This window comes from Topomyia yanbarensis, chromosome 1 (genome assembly GCF_030247195.1).
Source record: "Topomyia yanbarensis strain Yona2022 chromosome 1, ASM3024719v1, whole genome shotgun sequence".
NCBI classification, from domain to species: Eukaryota; Metazoa; Arthropoda; class Insecta; order Diptera; family Culicidae; genus Topomyia; species Topomyia yanbarensis.
Window position 1 is genome coordinate 181669898 of NC_080670.1, and position 20713 is coordinate 181690610.

A 20713-nucleotide genomic window follows, 5' to 3' on the forward strand; every position below is an offset into this window, starting at 1 on the left:
AATAAAGCTTTATTTGTTACACCGTTTCTCTCCAGATTGCTAATACAATTTTCATCTTCAATCGCGTTTTTCTCAGTTGCCAGTTTTGTAACATGGGACAATTGGGCGTAGAACGGCAGTATAGGAAAGGACTGCAAGCAAAATATTAGTTGTCACATAGTATCGTTGAAGACAAAGTTGTTGGCCATTGGGGGGTCCGCTGATGCCTCAAAATGGAAATGTTTTCAACTTTTCTATGATGAGGAAAAAGTTGTCCGTTGAAAATCAATAGTTTTGTACATTTACAATGCGCAGGGGGTCCGCCGATGTGTCATAATGGAATTATTTCCACCTTTTTGTACTGCGTTTTATATTCTGGTTGCAGTTGAAAATCGAAATAGTGAACTGGCGCCTTTCGATTTTTCTCCTGTTTAGCTATTGCCCAACTAAAGCGCATCTGGTATAGATGATGGGCAAGTTGATTCTCTAACATGTACACAAAAAACAAAAAGCGCAAGTTCGAAGTTCGATTTTCAACTGCAACCAGAATATTGAAGGGGAAATTGTTGGCCGTTGAAAATCAATAGTTTTGGACATTTACAATACACAGGGGGTCCGCCGATGCACCATGTGAATTTTTTTCAATCTTTTGATAACAAGTTTTATATTGAAGGAGAAGTTGTTGGCCATTGAAAATCAATAGTTTTGTACATTTACAATGCGCAGGGGAGTCCGCCGATGCGTAAAAATGGAAATATTTTCAACTTTTTAGTAATGAGTTTTATTTTGAAGGGGGAATTGTTGGCCATTGAAAATTAATCTTCTGTTAATAATTCGGTCACTTTAACATTTATCCCTCAGCTCTTTACATAATATGCTAGCTAAAACCACCGTCTTTCGATCTGTACTGCAAAATAAGTGAAAAGTGTTATAGTGACGCCGTAAAAATCGAAAGAGAAAATATAAACAGAGAGTAACTCATTGAAGATATGACGTTTTGAAAAAACGCTCAAGATATGACATTATGCTACGTGGAACGCATGTATTCAAATGTAGACCGAAATCTCTCTACCTACCATTCCGTTATGATTTGTCCTTTCTCATATATGGAGACGTCTTTAAAAATATCCTTTGAGTAAATATTAATTTTAGTAAAACTCAACTCCTAGGTAAAATTCAAACACAGATTTCCTTTACAGATTGACTAGGTTACGATACAGATTTACAGTTTTTTTTCAGAAAAATACAGATTACAATATGGCAACCCTGTTCACATTCGCCGGTCACTCACTTCGCTCTCAAAGTCGCATCATCATCATCACCTGGATACACTGGAGAGCACCGCAAAATCTTCAGTTTATAGTTTATTCGCGTCCGCCCGGTTTATAAATTATTAGTCTGTAGAAAACTTATCACAGTTGGAAAGTTATAATCGAATCAAATCGAAAGTGTTTTATTTTCATTTACCTTTCGCCGGTTGAATGGAGAATTTGATTGCGGTATTATGAGATCTACTCGATCGGTGTGTTAGTCGTGGCAGTTGGTTTGTCGTAATGCAATTAAAAAGTGCGAATAGTAGGAAAAATATCTACCTGGTTCTCCACTAAAAATAATCGGAAAATGGGAAAGCAGAGTAGTGTTATGGTTTAATGCAAGCGTAACTTGCGAAAAATTAGCGCTGATATACGACAGCCATTTTGTACGCGTGACGTGTTTCATCGCGATCATTGTGTGTACGGTAGCAAAAAGAAAAAAAAGTGCGACGAGGTTCCATTCAGTATTCGAGTGAATCATCGATGATAGATTTCATCGCAGTGGGCTGTGGCGAAATTTGATTTCGTAATAACTATAGCAAATTTCTTGAGCGTTTTTTCAAAACGTCATATCTGCATTGAGTTACTCGCTTTGTTTACTTTCTCTTCTGTTAATAATTCGGTCACTTTAACATTTATCCCTCAACTCTTTGCATAATATGCTAGTTAAAACCACCGTCTTTCGATCTGTACTGTAAAATAAGTGAAAAGTGTTATAGTGACGCCGTAAAAATCGAAAGAGAATGTAAACAAAGAGAGTAACTCATTGCAGATATGACGTTTTGAAAAAAGATTTCTATTTTGCGTTGAAAGAAATGTCAAAGAAAAAAAATGAAATTGCTCTTGATGAAAATAATTAGTGTTGAGACATAAGTACTTGCTTTGTGTTCTATTGGAATAAGAAAGAGGTATGTGAGAAAGCGTCTTTGTTATTGTAGCTGTAACTTTCAACTCGTGGTCCCTGTTGGTTGCTTTTGTATCCATTATGCCAAATATTTGATAGAGCAGATCGCTTGCTAGCTGTTATAGCGTTTTCCTTTTTTCTTGGAGGTACACCGGTTTAGTGCAAAGAAAGAGATAGACTGATTACACCCAAGTTGGAATGAGTGTAGCATCGACTACACCGGTGTAGTGCACTGTCAAAATTGAAAATGCCGTAAGACTGATTTATTGAAAAAAAATGTTGCACTTTTGTAATGTATTCCGGGATTAAAAAAACTAGATTAAATACTGTCATTTATGGAACAAAAACTATTTTTTATGAAAACTTATGCCGTAATATGAATTTGTAACTTGAACAAACTTTATTACTCCTACTTCAACGATCTAAACATGTTATTCAAGTATTCCCATATCGTCTATGTATCGTTCGAACAAGTTCCATTTACCGCTGCGCTAATTAATCAGACTAATCTCGGATATCCTTATCCTTCATCGCACTTATTCGCTTGAAGCACTCTGCCAGCAATAAGTACACTTTTTCCTACATCTTCAAAGTGCAACAAGGTGAGACACATGTTTTCCACACCTTGCCGCTCTAGCCGGCGATACACGCGGAGAGATGCAGCCCGGGACCAAGTTTACATAAAACCACAAGAATGCCCATAAATTGTGCTTTAATTGAAAAGTTAATCGCATCGATAACTCCCACTTAACACCGGTCATTGCTTCCTGGACAGTGAACTGATCATATGCACATCGGAAAAAAGGGGAGGGAGGTCGGTGCGAGAGGTGGTTTGTTCTTCTCTGACCTGGGCCCCGTAATGAATGCAAGTAATCGCAGTAACAGAGCAGGTATTGCCTGAGCAGGCAAAGAAACACCATGACACCGCCGCGCCGTGAGGCCACAATGAACCCACTTGGTTTACATTTTGATTGTTATCACCTCATCTTAGCACTGCTGCTGGGCTGGTTGGAGCAGCACATCAGAGTAGATCGTAGGGTGTTTCATTTTTAGAATCATCGAGATGGAGGCGAAGGTAATCCAATCGTGAATGTATCACCCTAACAAAAACATCACCACGAAGCAGCTTGTTTCTGTGTGAACCGGCAGGGGATCTCAGCTTTCCGCCGCGCCGATTCAGCCATCGATTCGAAGAACGACGAAATCAGCTGTCAAACGAGGCGCCGCCGCTGCACGGATAGGATAGCCAGCCGTGGCGAAAGTGGATTCCGCTTGATTCTTGTAAATTAGTTGTACACGAAAAGGGCTGATCGAGCCAGCAATCTGAGGGCCCACTCGGCCATCTATCAGTGAAAAACTGTAAACATCGATATGTAGCCGAAAGGGATAACACCTGGGAGTTAACGTTATGATAACGGATTGGTTTACTTTAATTATATGTTTTGACGATTTATGCAAAAAAGTGTATTATGGATATACAAATCACTAAAGTTTTCTCTAGAAATGAGAAAATTTCGTGAAAATTTCACATCGTTATCTCACTTTTATCCGTTCTTCCTTACCCTACAATTCAACAGAACTCGTTAAACAACGACTTCAATCGGAAACTGCCAGTCACTCAGCAGGAAAAGCACCCCCAAAGACATCAAAGAAGCTTTGCTCGTGGCTGCGGTTGTGGTTGGTAAGTCGAATGGTTTAATGTTTTCCTCCTGATGGAAAATGTTTCGACAGTCTGCCAAAGCAATAGAATGGAGCAAGGAAACCGTATGAACCGAAACACTTTTCCTTGTACTCGTGTTGCGGAATCACAGTTCTCTTCGTATTGGCTGGAAATAGTAACTTCTACCCGACCGACCGGGGACTTCCAGCGAACGGTACAGCTCAAGTGCATTCCGAAACCTGTGGAAAACAAACATGTTTAATTAAAATCAGATCTTCGTCGTCTATCGCCCCGGTGGATAGGCTGCATGCCTATTCTCGAAGCGCGTGTCTCTCACCCTGGATTATTAGTTTTGCCAAGTGCAGTGATTTATCTTGATTAGATTTGGCTGACTGGCCGCCACCGCCGCCGCTGGGCATGTCGGAGAGAGTGCCAGATTTGAGTGGACCAATAAATCGAATCACGGGCTGATTGAGTCACGCCGGCCATGGTACATGTGTGGCGTGAGCCTGAACGCGCAAGGTTCGAATTGTGGCACGGTGGCACACATAAAATGCGGGTTAACTACAATGTCTACCGCTTTGATCGTGTTTATATATATAAATATAGGACAACTTTCGGTGTGTATTTTCCATTTTGTCTACCCGCTCTATTGAACGGCTCTAATTAACACGAAACGTGACTTGCTCGGGTGCTACAAACATGGTTTTGATTAGATATGGGCACACGATTTCATTATACGGTTGAGCGTGGAATCTCGGGTGATTTATTCAGCGCTGACCATGCTGAAGGTGATGTCCACTGCACTCTGTAACCAGTATCTGAGGATCACGATAAAAATCTGCAGATACGGTTGAAGTTCGTGTTTCAATATCTGCTTGGTTAGACAGGTGCGACCTTTGTAGATTTCAGAAGCGAGTGTGAAATGAGTTTTATTTCCAGGCTGAAAGCAAAGTAATAGGGATCGTCAAATTCTACTTATGGTAACAGTTCCTTATTTAAATAAAATTGCATTGAAAATCAATGTTTTTCAATTCATATTCCGACTTCTATCTACCCACATACACAATTTATACAATGCTGCAATGCAACTGGGTACAAAAAATTAGAATTGTGTAAACGCCACTTCAAGCCATTCCCAATAATTACCTCATCATCATCGTCACTTCAGCGGGGCACTTGTGCACTTCTGGACCGCCCGCTGCTGCTTCCATAAACATCCTCGACTCTTCTCGCACCTTGACCTGATTACTCAACCAACGAACGCTACCTACCTACTACTGGCTACCAAAGAACGTGACTTAATAGGATGACTTTTGGGAAGTGAGAATGCGTTTTTTTCTTCTTCTCCAATAAAAAAAAATCATCAAACAAAACAAACGCCGAGTGTTTGTACCGACCTTTTTCCAGCAAATATTTGTTTACTACTTCGCTTGGGGGCCCCTTTGGTTCAATATTTATGCGACCAGAGCAGAATATGACTACCAGGAACGCGAGTGGTTTCACATTGAACAACACACCTACCGAACAGAAATCTGAAAACCGAAAACCAGCCCAGCGGGGTGCTTCCGTCGGAGAATGGATGCACTCTTCTTCGCTAGCCAACGGTGGTCGAGTTCCATTTGCTCGTGAACAATCCGGTTGTTTCTTGCACGCTTCCAAACCGCATATTTTGTTTATAGAAAAACTTGCACTTTCTGGCTGGCCATAGGTATACAAACAAACGGCCAACTAATAAAGCGAAACTATTTTGTTGCCACTAAATTTTTCTTCCCACCTTCGTCATTTGGGCCGGTAACTGGACCATCTTTCGGTGCGAAGGGTCGCGTCGCCTGCTGTGTTGCTGCACCAGCGATCAGTACTTTCTAAAGCGACCGTTGCACGTTCAATACTTTTGTCAATCCAGCTTTTTACATGCCATAATGGCGGTCTAAATTGTTCAGCTCGCAATACGTTTTTTAGAATCGTTTCTTACCAAAAAATATTAGGTACATATTTTTTTATTCCATCATTAGGGTGTCCCTTTCCACGTTAGACTGGTTCAAAAATTGTGATTTTTCGAAAGCTGATTTTTTTTAAAAATTAATAACTTTTGAACCGCTGAACTGATTTTCATGGGTTATAGGTCAAATGAAAGGTATTTAAGTGTAGTTTCAAGAAAAAATATTAACTTTGAAAAATATTATGCTTTGCACGAACAAAATACGCCATAAATGGTTTTTCATTTTATTTCATTGCGAGGGTCCTTGAATACTCCATACTTTTATATTTTAATTGAAAGATCATTCAATTCTACACACTATCTCTCAACGTGTTTTTGAGTCAGATCTAGAGGTTTCGGAGATATAATTTTTTGAAAATAAAAAATTTCTGCATGCATGGAAACGATGAAACCGCATGGTAGTTGAGCGAGTCACAGCAGCTGCGAATAAAGAAATCGATGATTTACTTACAAGCTGGGTGCAACATTCGTTTCAACCTGGGGGCTGCCCATTAACCACTAAGAAAAAAATTTAGACAATGCAGACCCTTGCGTTCAAAATATTTTTACCGAGCGTCATCTTTGGTTAGAAATTCCACTTCAATAAAAATCCTGGTGGTTTTGAAAGGGTCATATTTCGGCATTATTTATTTTTGTATAAAAAATCCAGAAGAAGCGTGAAGAGAAATAAGTAAAACATCTTTATAGCTTTATTCGTTTATTTTTTAGCTATAATTTCACAGATATTTCTTCCGTCGAAAATAACGAATACCGTTTGACAATAATATAGTCTTAATTTTGAGGCTTAAAACTATGGAATGACTGTGTTTCCGAAATTTGCTTTACACGTGTATAACGATTTTTTAATTTTTTTCCCATTTTATTGTATTCGAATTCCGAAAAAAAAGCTGATAGTGTATTTTTGAATCTGGCTTAGAAATAGCCCAACTGTAAAGCTCTTGTGCTGTTGGAATATGATGACCTTACAAACTCGCTTTCGCAGCGTTTCGTTTCAATACTCCTCCCAAAGCATCACAAGGATCCCTTCCATGACAAGTTGCGAAAAAATTCCATTCGGCATCAATGCCAAAATCTTTTTGTTTAATATTATGATGATAATAAAGAAACTAAACTTAAATACCTTTCATTTGACCTATAACCCATGAAAATCGATTCAGCGGGTCAAAAGTTATGAATTTTTAAAAAATTCATCTTTTGAAAAATCACAATTTTTTGAACCAGTCTAACGTGGAAAGGGACACCCTAATGACGAAATAAAAAAATGTATCTAATATTTTTCGGTAAGGCACGATTCTACCAAATATTGCACAATTCTGAGAGATCGTATAACCTTTTGCCTTTACAATCACTGTAAAAATCGACTTTTCAACCGAGGACCGGAGGGCCGAGTGATATATACCATTCGATTCAGTTCGTCGAGATCGGCAAATGTCTGTGTGTATGTATGTGTGTATGTATGTGTGTGTCAAATAATCTCACTCATTTATCTCAGAGATGGCTGAACCGATTTACACAAACTTAGAACGGTATAACGCTCCCATAAGACGCTATTAAATTTTTAGTTGATCGGACTTTCGGTTCCGGAGTTACGGATTGAAGAGTGCGGTCACACAGCAAATTCCCATATAAACTGGTAACCCTATGATGTCTGAATGATGTAATACATATTCAAATACGTTCAACATTACTTGGATTTGCGGGTTTAGACCACTAATGACCAATCAAAGTAGTTTTGACCACATTGGTCTTCATGCCCCCGGGGAACTCGCCAAGTTCCCGAGCTAATATCACACCTATTTTCCAGCGAACTCTTAACCGATTTGGACAAACTTGATTTCAAATGAAAGATATAATGCCCCCAATGAGTGCTATTGAATTTCATTCAGTTCAAACTTTTGGTTCCGGAGTTAAAAGTTGGTTATTGCGGTCACATAGTAATTTCTCATACGAACCGGTACAATCGTAATACCTCATAGGTTTAAAATCTTTTGAAATGAACATCAAATTACTTCGATTCGCATGCCTAGATCACTGATGGCGAATCATAGATTATTGGAATATATTGTCCACTATCGATAATTCCGGAAGTCCCGGGTTCCGGGCATATTTCAGATCTAAAGCGACTTCGGTGATGAGTGAATCAATTTTCACTAAACAAGTCTAAGGTTTCACAATGTTATATTGAACGTAACCAGACATTTAATCATAGTTTGGATAAATGAGAAAGGCACAATTGCACCGCTAGGTGGATTAAAATAGGTTTTTTTTCCATAGAATTGCTGTACAACTAAATTAGTTATATAATATGCGTTTCGACTTCATCTCATCAGAATCGGACACTAACTCAGTGACAGGGACAGGGAATGCAGCATAGTGCATATTGCATTGGCTTGCTAAGCCAACCCAAGATTCTATTTAATTATTTGTCATCAGCTTAAACAGAATTCGTTTTCTTGCGAGACTACGGGTTTGCTCAGAAGCACAAATAGTGTTTTCGTTTCTTGGAGCTAGCGTCAATCCGGCGCTAGCTTAGCCCTGTCACTTAGTTAGTATCGGATTCTGATGAGACGAGGTCGAAACGAAAATTCTATTACTAATTAAGATAGAACCATGATTCATAAGAATTTAAATTTAAATGCGAGAACCCGAAAGTTTTTTCATCTTTAACTAACTTTCTCAATTGATTTTTTTTCCTTTTTTTGGCATTTCGCCAGAGAAGTTTTATATCTTTCATTTAATCTAGAGTTTCTATTCATTCCAATTTTTTTCTCTTGTTCTATTGTTTCATATTTTTTTGCTGCATTTTTTGGTGTTTTTTTTTCAATTTCATCAAAGTTTTTCAATCTTTCCATTTTTTCCATGTATTTTTCATTTACATTTTTGTATATGTTTTGCTTTTTATTTTTCTTTCAATATTTTTTTTACCATTCTTCCCTCCCCAAGGTTTAGGGGTTTGACCAAGGGGTGAGTCGCTTAGAACAATGTGCTATGCACACTGTATCACCTACGATAACACGATATAAGATTACGATTCACAGTAATACACGATCATTTCACTCGTTACCACAATGTGTGGCACACTGAGGCACACTTCTGACAACTCGAAAACTGTCAACAAAGTGTAGTTGAATAATCATAGCAACCATTGCTTTTGTTTTACTGAACACCATGGCACATCGTGGCACACCGTGGCACATCTTGGTACATTGCGGCACGAGCTACCACGCTGTTTGTTTGTGAGCATAATTCGATTTGTGCTAAGCGACTCACCCCTTGGGTTTGACGGTATTGCAAACATCATTAAGCATCAATTGCTTTAAGATGGGTATTGCATTACGCCTCGATAGTTGTGCATCGAGAAGACCGAGAGGGCTTATGCGCCTTTTTTATGTTATATGTTTTTTCATACTCTGCACCTGCGCATACCAACGCTAAACCACTGGTCTACGCGCGGTGTCGTGGCCGACTGGCGAATCGACGTAGATTGACTTTTGCTGAGTGCCGTGTTTACAAATATTGTTCTATTGGTGGTATTCGTGGACGGGGCTGTCAGAATGTGAATTGTACACCAAAAACTAACTATCAGAATGAAGGTCCCCGTTACCATCCAAAAACGCACGCGTATGCAGGAAATGCCACGGTTACAAAATCCAGTCTTGTACACGCGAAGTCACATGAACGCGAGCACACGTGACAAACACGTTAACGTACGAACACTTAAGCCCTTCGCGATTAACAACGCACACCTACGTTCGCGATCGCGCAAACTTTATTAACACCCCGGTAGTAAGGAGAACGTTTTAGCACTCACGAGGTTTCAAACGCTGTCTCAAACACGAACCTACAAACGTCCGTTTTCGCGCGCTCATGAATCGGTCACGTCCGGAAACCATTACTCTCTATCCTAATAACTTACGTCCATAGGCCATTTTTTGATAGGCCTAATGCTTTAGGGTCTTAAAAATGATATGTCAAAGATGGAAGGTGACAATAATATATAAATGCTCAAATTTTCAATTCTGCCGCAACGCTTCTTATGCATACTCTGAGCATACTTAAAACTATATATGCGTTTTTCTTGAAACCACTTTATTAACGCTGGCCAGAAACGGAACTCGAACAAATGATGTGTGCGAATGTGTTCGCAGATGAGGCATTAACTACTGAGCAAATCAAACTCGTCGCTAGCAGTGCTCCACTTGTGGGTCACACTCTGAGTGCTATCGATTTTAACCCATTCATGCCCATGTTGTTTGTGGACAACAACGTTTTTAAACAGCTATAACTTTTGATTGTGGCGAGATTTGCTCACAAAAACAAGAAAGGCTCATTAATGTCATTATTGCCTTTAATTTGAGTATTAAAAGTTACAAGGATCAGCCCTAGAACTGAAGTTATTGCAATTAGTCTGATTGGATTCCGATGGAGCAGTGCTGCCAGGGACAGTTTACGTTGACGACGAAAAAGGATTTTTTCATATATCTTTGTTATGGTGCAATATTATTGAAAACTGATAAAACTTACCAATTTAGACTGTCGTTGGCTACGTTTTCCACGTAATTGGACTATTGTAATTATTCTAGGAGAATTGTATTGAGCATCAGAAGGTAAAAATGGACCAGCTTCTAGCACTGCCATGGAAGCACCTATCTTTATGAAAATAGGCTTTTTGTGTTTTTTGACCCCACCGTTTACAAGGAAAAATAGTTTTGAAACCCTACATGCACTAGAAAAAAGTTGGGCATGAAAGGGTTAATGCAACGATGATTACCAGAGCTTCCTCTAGACTTAAGTCATCTCTCAATCCGGGACCCGACGGGCTCCCCTCCGCGATACTGAAAAGGCACATTGAAGTTTTCGTTGCTTCGCTTCTTCAGATCTTTAGAGCATCTATTACTAGAGGTATTTTTCCATCTTGCTGGAAATCAGCGAACATGTTCCCAGTCCATAAAAAGGGCAATAGGCGCGACGTCAATAACTACCGTGGAATAACTTCATTGAGTACTGTCTCGAAGTTGTTCGAGCTTGTGATTATGGAACCTCTTCAGGCTCACTGTAAGCAGTACCTAAGTGACGATCAACACGGCTTCAACTGTGTCTAACCTATTATGTTTAACATCCTACATAACAGAGAGTATGGAACATCGCGCTCAAACCGACGTTGTATACACCGACTAATCTGTCGATTTTGACAAGATAAACCACGATATCGGGAGAGATTTGGGAATAAATGGTAGTATTTTGCAGTGTTTTCGATCCTACCTCACTGACCGAGAGATAGCGGTTGTCATAGTAGAATGCCAGGCCCCTACATTCACTTCTACGTCTGGAATACCTCAAGGAAGCCACTTGGGACCGTTGATGTTTCTGATATACTTCAATGATGTACATCTAATTTTGAAGACTCCACGATTATCCTTCGCGGATGACCTCAAGATTTTTCGCCTAATTCGTTCAATGGAAGATTGCAGAGTCCTCCAACAGCAGCTTCAAGTCTTTGCTGATTGGTGCAATACGAACCGCATGTATGTAAACCCGAAGAAGTGCTCGGTGATATCGTTTTCACGGAAGAAGGATTCGATTTATTTTAACTAACGTCTACTAGAAACAGAAATCGAACGCGTCAATCACGTGAAGGATCTGGAAGTGATTCTGGATTCTCAACTTACGTTTAAACAACACGTCTCCTATGAAATTGGTAAAGCGTCTCGAGCACTGGGATGCATATTCAGGATAGCCAAAAACTTTACGGATGTTTATTGTCTCAAATCGCTGTACTGCTTTTTATCCCGATTAATTCTAGAATATTGCCCTGAAGTGTGGAGCCCGAACTATAATAATGGCGTTGAGAGAATTGAAAGTGTGCAGCGTCGCTTTTTACGTTTCGTGGAGAGATTCCTGTCCGACTACCTAGCTATGAAAACCGGTGTCAGCTGATTCAACTGGAGCCCCTACATGTTCGAAGAAATACCGCAAGAGCTTTGTTCATCGCTGACACTCAGCAAGGCCGTATAGATACCCCAGCTATTTTGGAACCAATCAACATAAACGTCGCACCTCGAGCACTACGTAACAACATTATGTTCCGATTGCCATTCCGACGCACAGATTGTAGTATGTATGGAGCCATCACTGGTCTGCAACGCATTTTTAACCAGGTAGCTTCAGCATTTGATTTCAACGTTTTTCGACAAATTCTGCGTATACGTTTCTCCAGCTTGCTAAATCAATTCGTTAACAACACTTTTTATTCTTTGTTTGTAATTATTGTATGAATATTGTCTTTATGTGCGACTTGATTATTAGAAATAAGATTAGGCCAACATCATTGTGGCTTTGATATGTCTGTTGATGTATTAAACAAAATAAACAAGAAGATATGCTCTTGCGGCGTCTTAGATTAGGTAATTATTTTTTCCTCCATCGTGATCTCTCTCATTTTATTCCAAAACGAACAAAAAAACAGACCAAGAGACTGACATATACTGAAGACATTAAATCGAAATTATTGAACTATTAGATTCAACCAGTCACAACATTTTAGTCGCAACAGTGTTTTAATACGGAACGAACAACTCACATGAAAATGAATTTATGTGCCAATAAAAATATTGCATTAAAATGACGCGAAACCAAAAATTATCGCCTCGACTATATCGTTCTCAGCAAATCGAAATATTTTTTAGCCTAGTACGCTTGAATGTGATGCCTAGTATTTATACTAAGAATACAGAGTGCACAGACCTAATACATAAATTCAAATTGGGTACAATTCAAAAACTCAGTTAAATTTACAATATAGTTGCCAATATTGAGAATTTCATCTAAGTTTTGTTAAACGTGACAATCACTTGCGATGAAGCGTTCACTTTTGGAGAGTTTTAGCGCTCAGTCGTCCATAAAACTTCTACTTCTTAAACTAATTCGTTTAGTAGACTCGGTTCAATGCTTTAGCCAATTGGAGCAGTGGTTCTTTTATCTATTTCCAACAATAAAAATAATAAAACGAATTTTAATGGTTGCCCAGCAGGTCTCGCACAAGCTCTTAGCCATTGCACGTATCCACGAGGCGGAGAAATATTTTTTCCTCGTCAACTGTGTATAGGGGGATGTTCAAAACCCTCGCTATTGAACACTTCTGTGTTATAATCGAGGTTGCTGCCTGATGGGTTCCTGAGTCTGCGGCTTAGCAGTGTCTTCGATAGCGATAGCGTGGACCAAACTCAGCATCCCAACATCGAATAAATATGTTTCCCCGAAACAATGGAATCCAACCGGCTTCACAGTTACGCCAGCACACGCCAGGACATCTCCGATTGTAAATCACAAAACCTTAATACGCACCATAGTTTATTGCACATCAACAATTATAATTTAGCTTATCCGAAAAAGAACATTTATTCTAAACTACATGTCTTAATCCTAATGATAATTCAATGCCCACGAGCGGGCCGCACGATGCTACTTCGGCGCGATTTAGCTGGACACTAACTCACAGCATCGCAAGACCGATCTTTATCAGTCCATTCGGGATCGAAGCGGCAGCATGTGGTAGTGTAATCAGCAGAATTCTCCTTCCCTTGCTAATCCCTCGGAGAGTCCGACAGATTATTGATGACATCACCGCTTCTCATCACTGGTTCGTTCTGTATCAATGGCACCGGACGATCGATGCCGTTTACGAGTGTGAATTTCTTGAACGATTGTACTGGCTGTAGATTTTGAGATACTTGACGCAGCTTTTGCCATTGTCAGTATTACCTGAACAGGAGCCACAAGTTTGGAAATTGTTTGTGTCCAGCGATTGCTGATTAGGGTAAACCGTAATATGCATTTTCTTACACAACTGCAACGTACTAGTTTGTATTTGATATGTGCAAAGAGTACTATGTGGTCGGTGTTAAGTCAGACCGGACTAAGTGACAAAATATTGATATCGAGAAAAACGAGTTTAAAGTTTCAATCGCAGCATCCTTTTCATTATGATTGGAAATTTATTTTTGCCATAATTCTTGTTTATTGTTACATATTTTAAATCTGGCAAAAGTCGAATGTAGCTGACGATATTCTTTATCCAGAGCTATCATTATCTTATTTTTCGATGTTTTGCGACTTAGTCCGGTCTGACTTAACACCGACCATGTGTAATTGTACTATCGCATTATGTTTTGTACTGCATTTCTTCCAAAGGTGACATGTATCTGCAAGTAAGCGGTATACGATCTTGTAACCGAACTTTGATTTTCTCACTGTCCATATATATGAAACTCTTAATTGTAGCTTTGTCACACAACCATGTGTTCAAATTATTCAAAATAAATGGTTTCGTCTGAGCCAATTTGTTGAACACTATGAACGCTGAATACCTGACATGGTAGAACTCGATAAAGGTGACTATCGTAAGTCTAAGCTCCATTTTCAACTTCAGAAAATGTTCCTCAACACGAATATCCGGTCTTATGTAAGCCATCAATAATTGCAGTACTTGGCCAGAGCATCACTTCTTGCTTCTACGACTCACTCATCTCGACAAATTACTAGGGCAAGAAATATAATGGCAATTTCCTCTGTGCATCAGACAAGGCACACAATATAAAAGTAACTATATTTGTCGTTCGCTTCGCACTGGCTCGGACAGAAGCATAAACCACACTGAGCTTCGTGACCATTGTTTTTGGTTATTGGAAACAACTTTTTCTCAATAATTTGTTCACACCAAACGAGCTACAAAATTGTTAAAAGTTGCTGATAATAATGTTTTTTATATTTATTTTTAAGTCATGTCGGGGGGGGGGGGCTTTATCCCCCTAGTTCCCCCTCTAGCTACGTGCCTGGTATTTATATATACTATAACTAAGGAAATCCTGTGGTAACTCAGAAAAACAATCGACTTAACGGAGTAATTTGATTATTTAAAGATAAAAATTTTGAAACAGACATTTCACGTGCGTTTTTTTTAACTTTTCATATCTCATATTGAATTCGAATGACAGCCGTCTTCTTAAAAGTATGTTAGTTGGCAGTTATTTCCGCCAAATTATTATTTTAGTCAAATGTGAATACTCTAGCTTCAAATGCTGATTTACAAAAAATGGACACAAAATCTCTCGGGCACTCACTCTACATGCCATCCGACACAGGTGCAGACGATGCGCCGGCACTGCACACGTGTTACCCGAAGCCTCAAACTGTGGCCAGAACTTTTAGTATCACTTTCGTACGCTCGAGAAAACTTTCGGCACAGGTAAAATCAGCGATACATCATCTAAAGAACCACAGCCCCCACAACACACACACCGTTCTGTTTCGGTTCCCTCTCTCTCTCTGGGGTGGAAAATTCTAACACCTGGTTGCGGGCAGAAGCCACCATCACCGCAAAGAACCGAAAGCATTCCGGAACGCCGGAATGCCTATACGATACGATACGATACCATGCTCAAACAGCACCGAACGAAAGACCCGGGTCCCGGATGGTGGCGTTGAGCTAAGTAAGTAAGTTACGAAGCAATTTAATTCTAGCTTTCGCAACCTACCACCGACCTACCTACCCCGTTCCTGGGTGGGGAACGCTAACAAGATTCGATGTAACATCGTATCCATCGGTATATCGGTATACCTGTAGGGATGTGTGACTCCGAGAAGATAGCCAGCTTGTCTGTTCTTTCGAAAGCTGACGAGGTACGACGGTGTAGCAGTGGTAAACACAATTGAATTATCATTATTGCTTCGCAAGTTTGCTTTTTGTGAGAGGGAAGCGGAGCACCTGACGGATGGGAATCATAACTGTTACGGTCACTTGTTGTCAGATTACTATTTTAAATAAAAAATCATTTTTTATGTACTTAATATCGTCAATCTTGGAACTAAGTTTCTGATGTTGGTATAGAAGTCCCCTACTTGATCGTCTGGTAAACGATTCAAGAATCAGGTTGATAACTTAACACTTTCTCTAATTTAATATCGTAAACCTCCATCCCAAAAATCATCAAACATCACTGACGTACCTACTCTAATCAGAGCATTCTCGTAATAGATTTAATTTCTCCTTCCATTCGCCCGTTCGAAGCCAAGATACGAATGCCGGGTGCGTTCATTAAGTTAATTAAACACGCTATTAAATTGATTAAACGAGCCATCCATTTGTTCCATTCTATCGCATCCATAGTCAGCGCTCCGAACAGTAAACAATTGGATTCCATTGCTGCTACTGGGAGGAAGGTTTCAGTCTATAAATCTTCTGAGAGGATGTTTAAAATTCGGATTTTCTATTCTACGAATCCCATAGATTAGGTAAATCGCCCATTTTGAACGAAATATTTAATTACTGTGATGAATCTTCAAATTGAATCTGGTAAATAATTAAACTGGAGATTTCGAAGAGTTACGACCGCGTTTAAGGATAACCGAAACTAATTACTGCATTCGATATGAACTTAAACAATCCAATCCTTGCTGTCACCCATAAAAGTAACAGCCTTTTAAATCATTCAACTCAAAAACATTATCAAACGACGGAAAAGAAAACTGCTTCCATCCATTTAATCAGACTCGTTGGAACCATGCGGTGGCAAACCATCGACCGACCAAAACCATTTCCGCCTCCCTAATCCCGACAGTCGACTTCCGCTCGGGCATACCGAATGACTTTGTGTGTCATGGCTGCCTGCCTGCGGAACATTGCAAAGCAAAATATGTGCGTCGTTAGTAATAATGAGTGGTGTTTATACATAAAATATCACAACACATTCGCTGCCGAGTGTACGCCAATTAGTCAAGACTGTGTGAAGCATTAGCTATGCTCAGGCCCGGCTGTTGCTGCTGCTTCGTTTCCATGCTCAGCAGCCTAGGCGAATGTAGCAGCATGGTGCTTCCTATAATATGCGTAGAATGCCATCGGACGGACCGGTTCGGTGCATCTGCGAGGGCGGCCCCTGAGAATGTTGCCGATTTAGGAACTACCTTGTTGTCAGTTTGTAAAATTCTAAATGTTTTATTTAGATACAGTAAAATTTCTGTCTAAAAATAAAATAGCAAACCATGCTTTTCCAGAAGTAACAAGAATCAGCGGCATTACCCTAAACATATTTCTGCTTATGAATAATTCACAACACCCTTGACTCCCAGATCCGGCCTTTGTTTCCAGCCTCTTCCGCACGCAAAAAAACAGTCATCCCACAGAGATTTCGTCTCTCAGCCGGAAATTAAAGATTAAATAGGTAACGCAATCTTTATTCTGTTTTTTTCTTCTTCCTGTCTCGTTCGTATAGCGCCAACTTCCTTCGCCCTGTTTCATTGTTCAAGATCGACTGACACTGGGGCAAAATAATGTCGAAGTACAAAATAAAATAATAAAAAGAATATTTTCCTTAAGCCGCACTGAGCTTCTGCCGCAGGACGGCACTGTCACCCGCTCTCTAACGAAACATTCGTAACGATGATTCAAGATGCACGCAGTAGGCGTCCAATTTCCGTCATTTCCTTCCGCTTGATTCTATCAGCAAGCAACCCTGTACGACCCTACGCTGCTGCTCCTCCTTCATCAACCATCAAACGATCAGCGTTTCACTAACCAGTCACCACTCTGTTCTGTTTCTGATTGTTTGTTTACAGTCTGCAACTGCAATGGACACGCGCGCCGCTGCCGCTTCAACATGGAACTGTTTAAGATGTCCGGCCGGATTTCGGGTGGTGTGTGCCTGAACTGTCGGCACGCGACCACCGGACGGCACTGCCACTATTGCCGCGAGGGATACTACCGGGATGCGACGAAACCGATCACCCACCGGAAGGTGTGCAAACGTAAGTAGTATGGTCAGTAAAAATTGCTTACTGGATTGTTTATGCTGGGGAATTCGTTTACTGTTAGGGAAGCGTGGTCTAGAAATTATTTTTTACCGCAATAAAAACGATATTTGTAATATGCATCTTCATGGAAAAATTGGGTAAAATTACAGACACTTTATTCGCAGACTTGCGGAGACAAAAACAAAACTGGCAACCATGAATATTTGACATTTCGCTAGTCTGTCTGTAGGTAAAATCCCTATTTAATGGGAATAAAGGTGGGTAGATATTTTTATCCGTTTAAACGACGGTCTGACCTTGTTTTGATTTTTCGGTGTTTTATTTTTGTGTGATTAACTTATCAAATTACCGTCGAAGTCGAAGATATTTGTTCACCTTGACAGCCTCCTGCATAGTTTTGTGTTAGATTGTGAAATTGATGCGAAAACCATTGCGATTGTTCGTTTATTTCGTGATATTGTTTACATCACTGCGAATTCACCACACAATTTCACACACGACGTACCCAGTTCGCCATCTGCAGCAGAGATGCCAGATTTGAAGATTTATCTTCATTTTGAAGACATGAAATGTTGTGAAGACGTGTTTTTCATTTTGAAGACAAATTTATTGGGATGTCTGACTGATTTCTGTCAGAATTCTGGCTCAAAATTAATAACCGATTCAGAATTCTGTCCGTTGAAGACAAATGAAGACATGTTTTATAAAATGTGAAGACATTTGAAAAAGATATCTGGTATCCCGGATCTGCAGGCGAGTAGCGGAAAGTGTTTCCCACACTTTAAAAAAGCGGATTGGAAGTAATCATGAGTTCTACTTGTAAGATATGTGACTCTCATGTTAATGGGATCCAGAGAATTAAATGTCGTCGATTTCTTGTCTGGTTATAATAAAAACCTTTTGTGACTGTGCGATAATTGTGGGCAGAGCAAACCAATCCCGGTGTATTCATCGTGGAAATCAAAAACTTTTGCGAGGCAACAGATAATTTGAACTCATTCGTAATCTCTCGAACGGCATTGCGACACATTTTCCGGCTGATTCTGGTTCTATAGCTCAAGCAACTTCCGGGTGACCTATCCACTCCGAAGAGAAGTGGCGAAAATTACTCATGGCATTCACCGGGAAATCAAAAGAGTCGTAGATGAGTGGGAACAGTTCTGCGTCTATCTGAACAGCCTCGATCCTCGAGCCATACAGTGAAGGCAATCGTCGCAATGACCCATGATTGCTTGGGATTAAGCGACACACCCAACCCGAGCAAATACTCATGGGTTCAAACACCACATAGCCCCTTGAAAAGACCTTATACATGGTACGTGCCAAAATTCACAACCATCAAGACACCATAAAATGGTCTCAATAACCCATAAATACACCAATATATGGTATTTTATATGGGATCTACCGGACCATGGTGATGGTGTTTTCATGGATTGGAACCCTAGAAGTAGCCGAAAATCTACTGTAGGTGGTGTTTTTTTGTTTTTTTATCGAGGGGGAATCTTCAAAAGAAACCACTACTGACTTGGCCGTGGTACTGTCATATTCTTGCTGCAGCTCTTTCTCCAGCAAGCTTACCGACCAAACCTTAACCTCCTGTATCTTCGTATCCTTTTCCTCTCGGGACCACCGTTGAGTATTACTTCGGGAGAATACTGTAGGTGGTGTATTAGTAGCAGTTAGTCGCAACTTGCTGGAGTTGTCGAGAAGATTTGGTGGGATTGCCTCGCGAAGTTTTGGACGATAATCGCGCTTGATGACCGTAAGTTATACATGTGTGCGCTGTACGTCCCACACGACCGAGCCCATGACATCGCGTATGTTGATGTACACTGCAGCTCAAATTCAACTATCGTTGAAGATGCTAAATCGGTTGATGAGATCCCGGATTCTGATTACTCCGTTCTTCACTCAAAGACGGTGGGGCTTCTTGAAAGCTCAGACACGTTACTGCAAATTAATCCTATTGCAAACGAGAATAACTGTCATCTGGACGCTTGTTTTGTCAACGAGCAGGTTTCTGCTGTATCTGTAGTGATGGCTCCCTCTCATCTAATGAAACCAGCGCCACATCATCCTCCTCCACCACCATCGATTGCAACCTTGCGCACGATCTCATCGGTTCTCGTCTCCAACGACTTCCACAAAGCTGATCATCGCAATATCGCAGATCTTATCTCCACTCTCGATTGGCTAAATATTCTGGACCCCGATGTTGTTGATAACGCAGTTCAAACATTTTCCAACGTTTTGGGTTAAGTGATTGACAGGCCGGCCCGAAAAAAGTTTATCACCTACAAACCGGCCCTCCTTGGCTAACGAGCGCGATGCGAAGGCTGAAGCCCATTAAGAGAGCTGCTCTGTGGAGATTTACTAAGTATCATATAATCCACTTAAAAATCATTACGCCGGTCTCAACCCTGACTATAGACGAGCTAGGCAAGGTGATTTCCGCTGGAAGTTCTCGAACATGTTCCCAATCCATGAAAAGTGAAATAAGCGAGACGTCAACAATTACCGTGGAATTACTGCACCTCTGTCTCGAAGTTGTTCGGGCTGGTGAATTATGGAACCTCTTAAGGCTCACTGCAAATAGTACCTAAGTGACGATCAACAGGGTTTCGCATGCGGGCGTTCAACTGCGACTAACCTGCTATTTCTAAAATCCTACAATGTCGCGCTTAAATCGATGTTATTTTTGCAGACCTATCTGCTGCTTTTGACAAAGTTGCTTAGTTCGATTATAGAGGTTTTAACCTTAAGGTCATTCGCCTCTTCGGGTTAGATAAATCTCTTATGAAAAAATTCTAACCCTATGTGTGGGGTCGGGATCCGAACCCTGGTGCGCTGCGTACAAGGCAATCCATTTACCTACTACGCTACGCCCACCCCCATTTTTGACAAAGTGAACCTTGATATAAAAATCGCTAAAATGGAAAGCAGACTTCCCATGCACATCGTCACGTTTGTACAAAATTTCGTGCACGCGTTCAACCTCAAACATGCTTCGTCGTGATGTACAGGTTCGCCTCGAACATCGAACTCAA

At 40.3% G+C, this 20713-nt stretch overlaps 1 protein-coding gene across 2 annotated transcripts in view; it reads left to right on the forward strand.

Annotated features, from left to right (window-relative positions):
- The window catches only part of LOC131683611 (netrin-B-like), a 208995-nt gene that overhangs the window by 68644 nt on the left and 119638 nt on the right, over nt 1–20713 (forward strand). For both annotated transcript variants that reach the window (XM_058965741.1, XM_058965732.1), the window contains exon 2: nt 17469–17657. In XM_058965741.1, coding sequence (XP_058821724.1) covers nt 17469–17657 — 189 coding nt within the window. The remainder of the gene's footprint in view (nt 1–17468; nt 17658–20713) is intronic.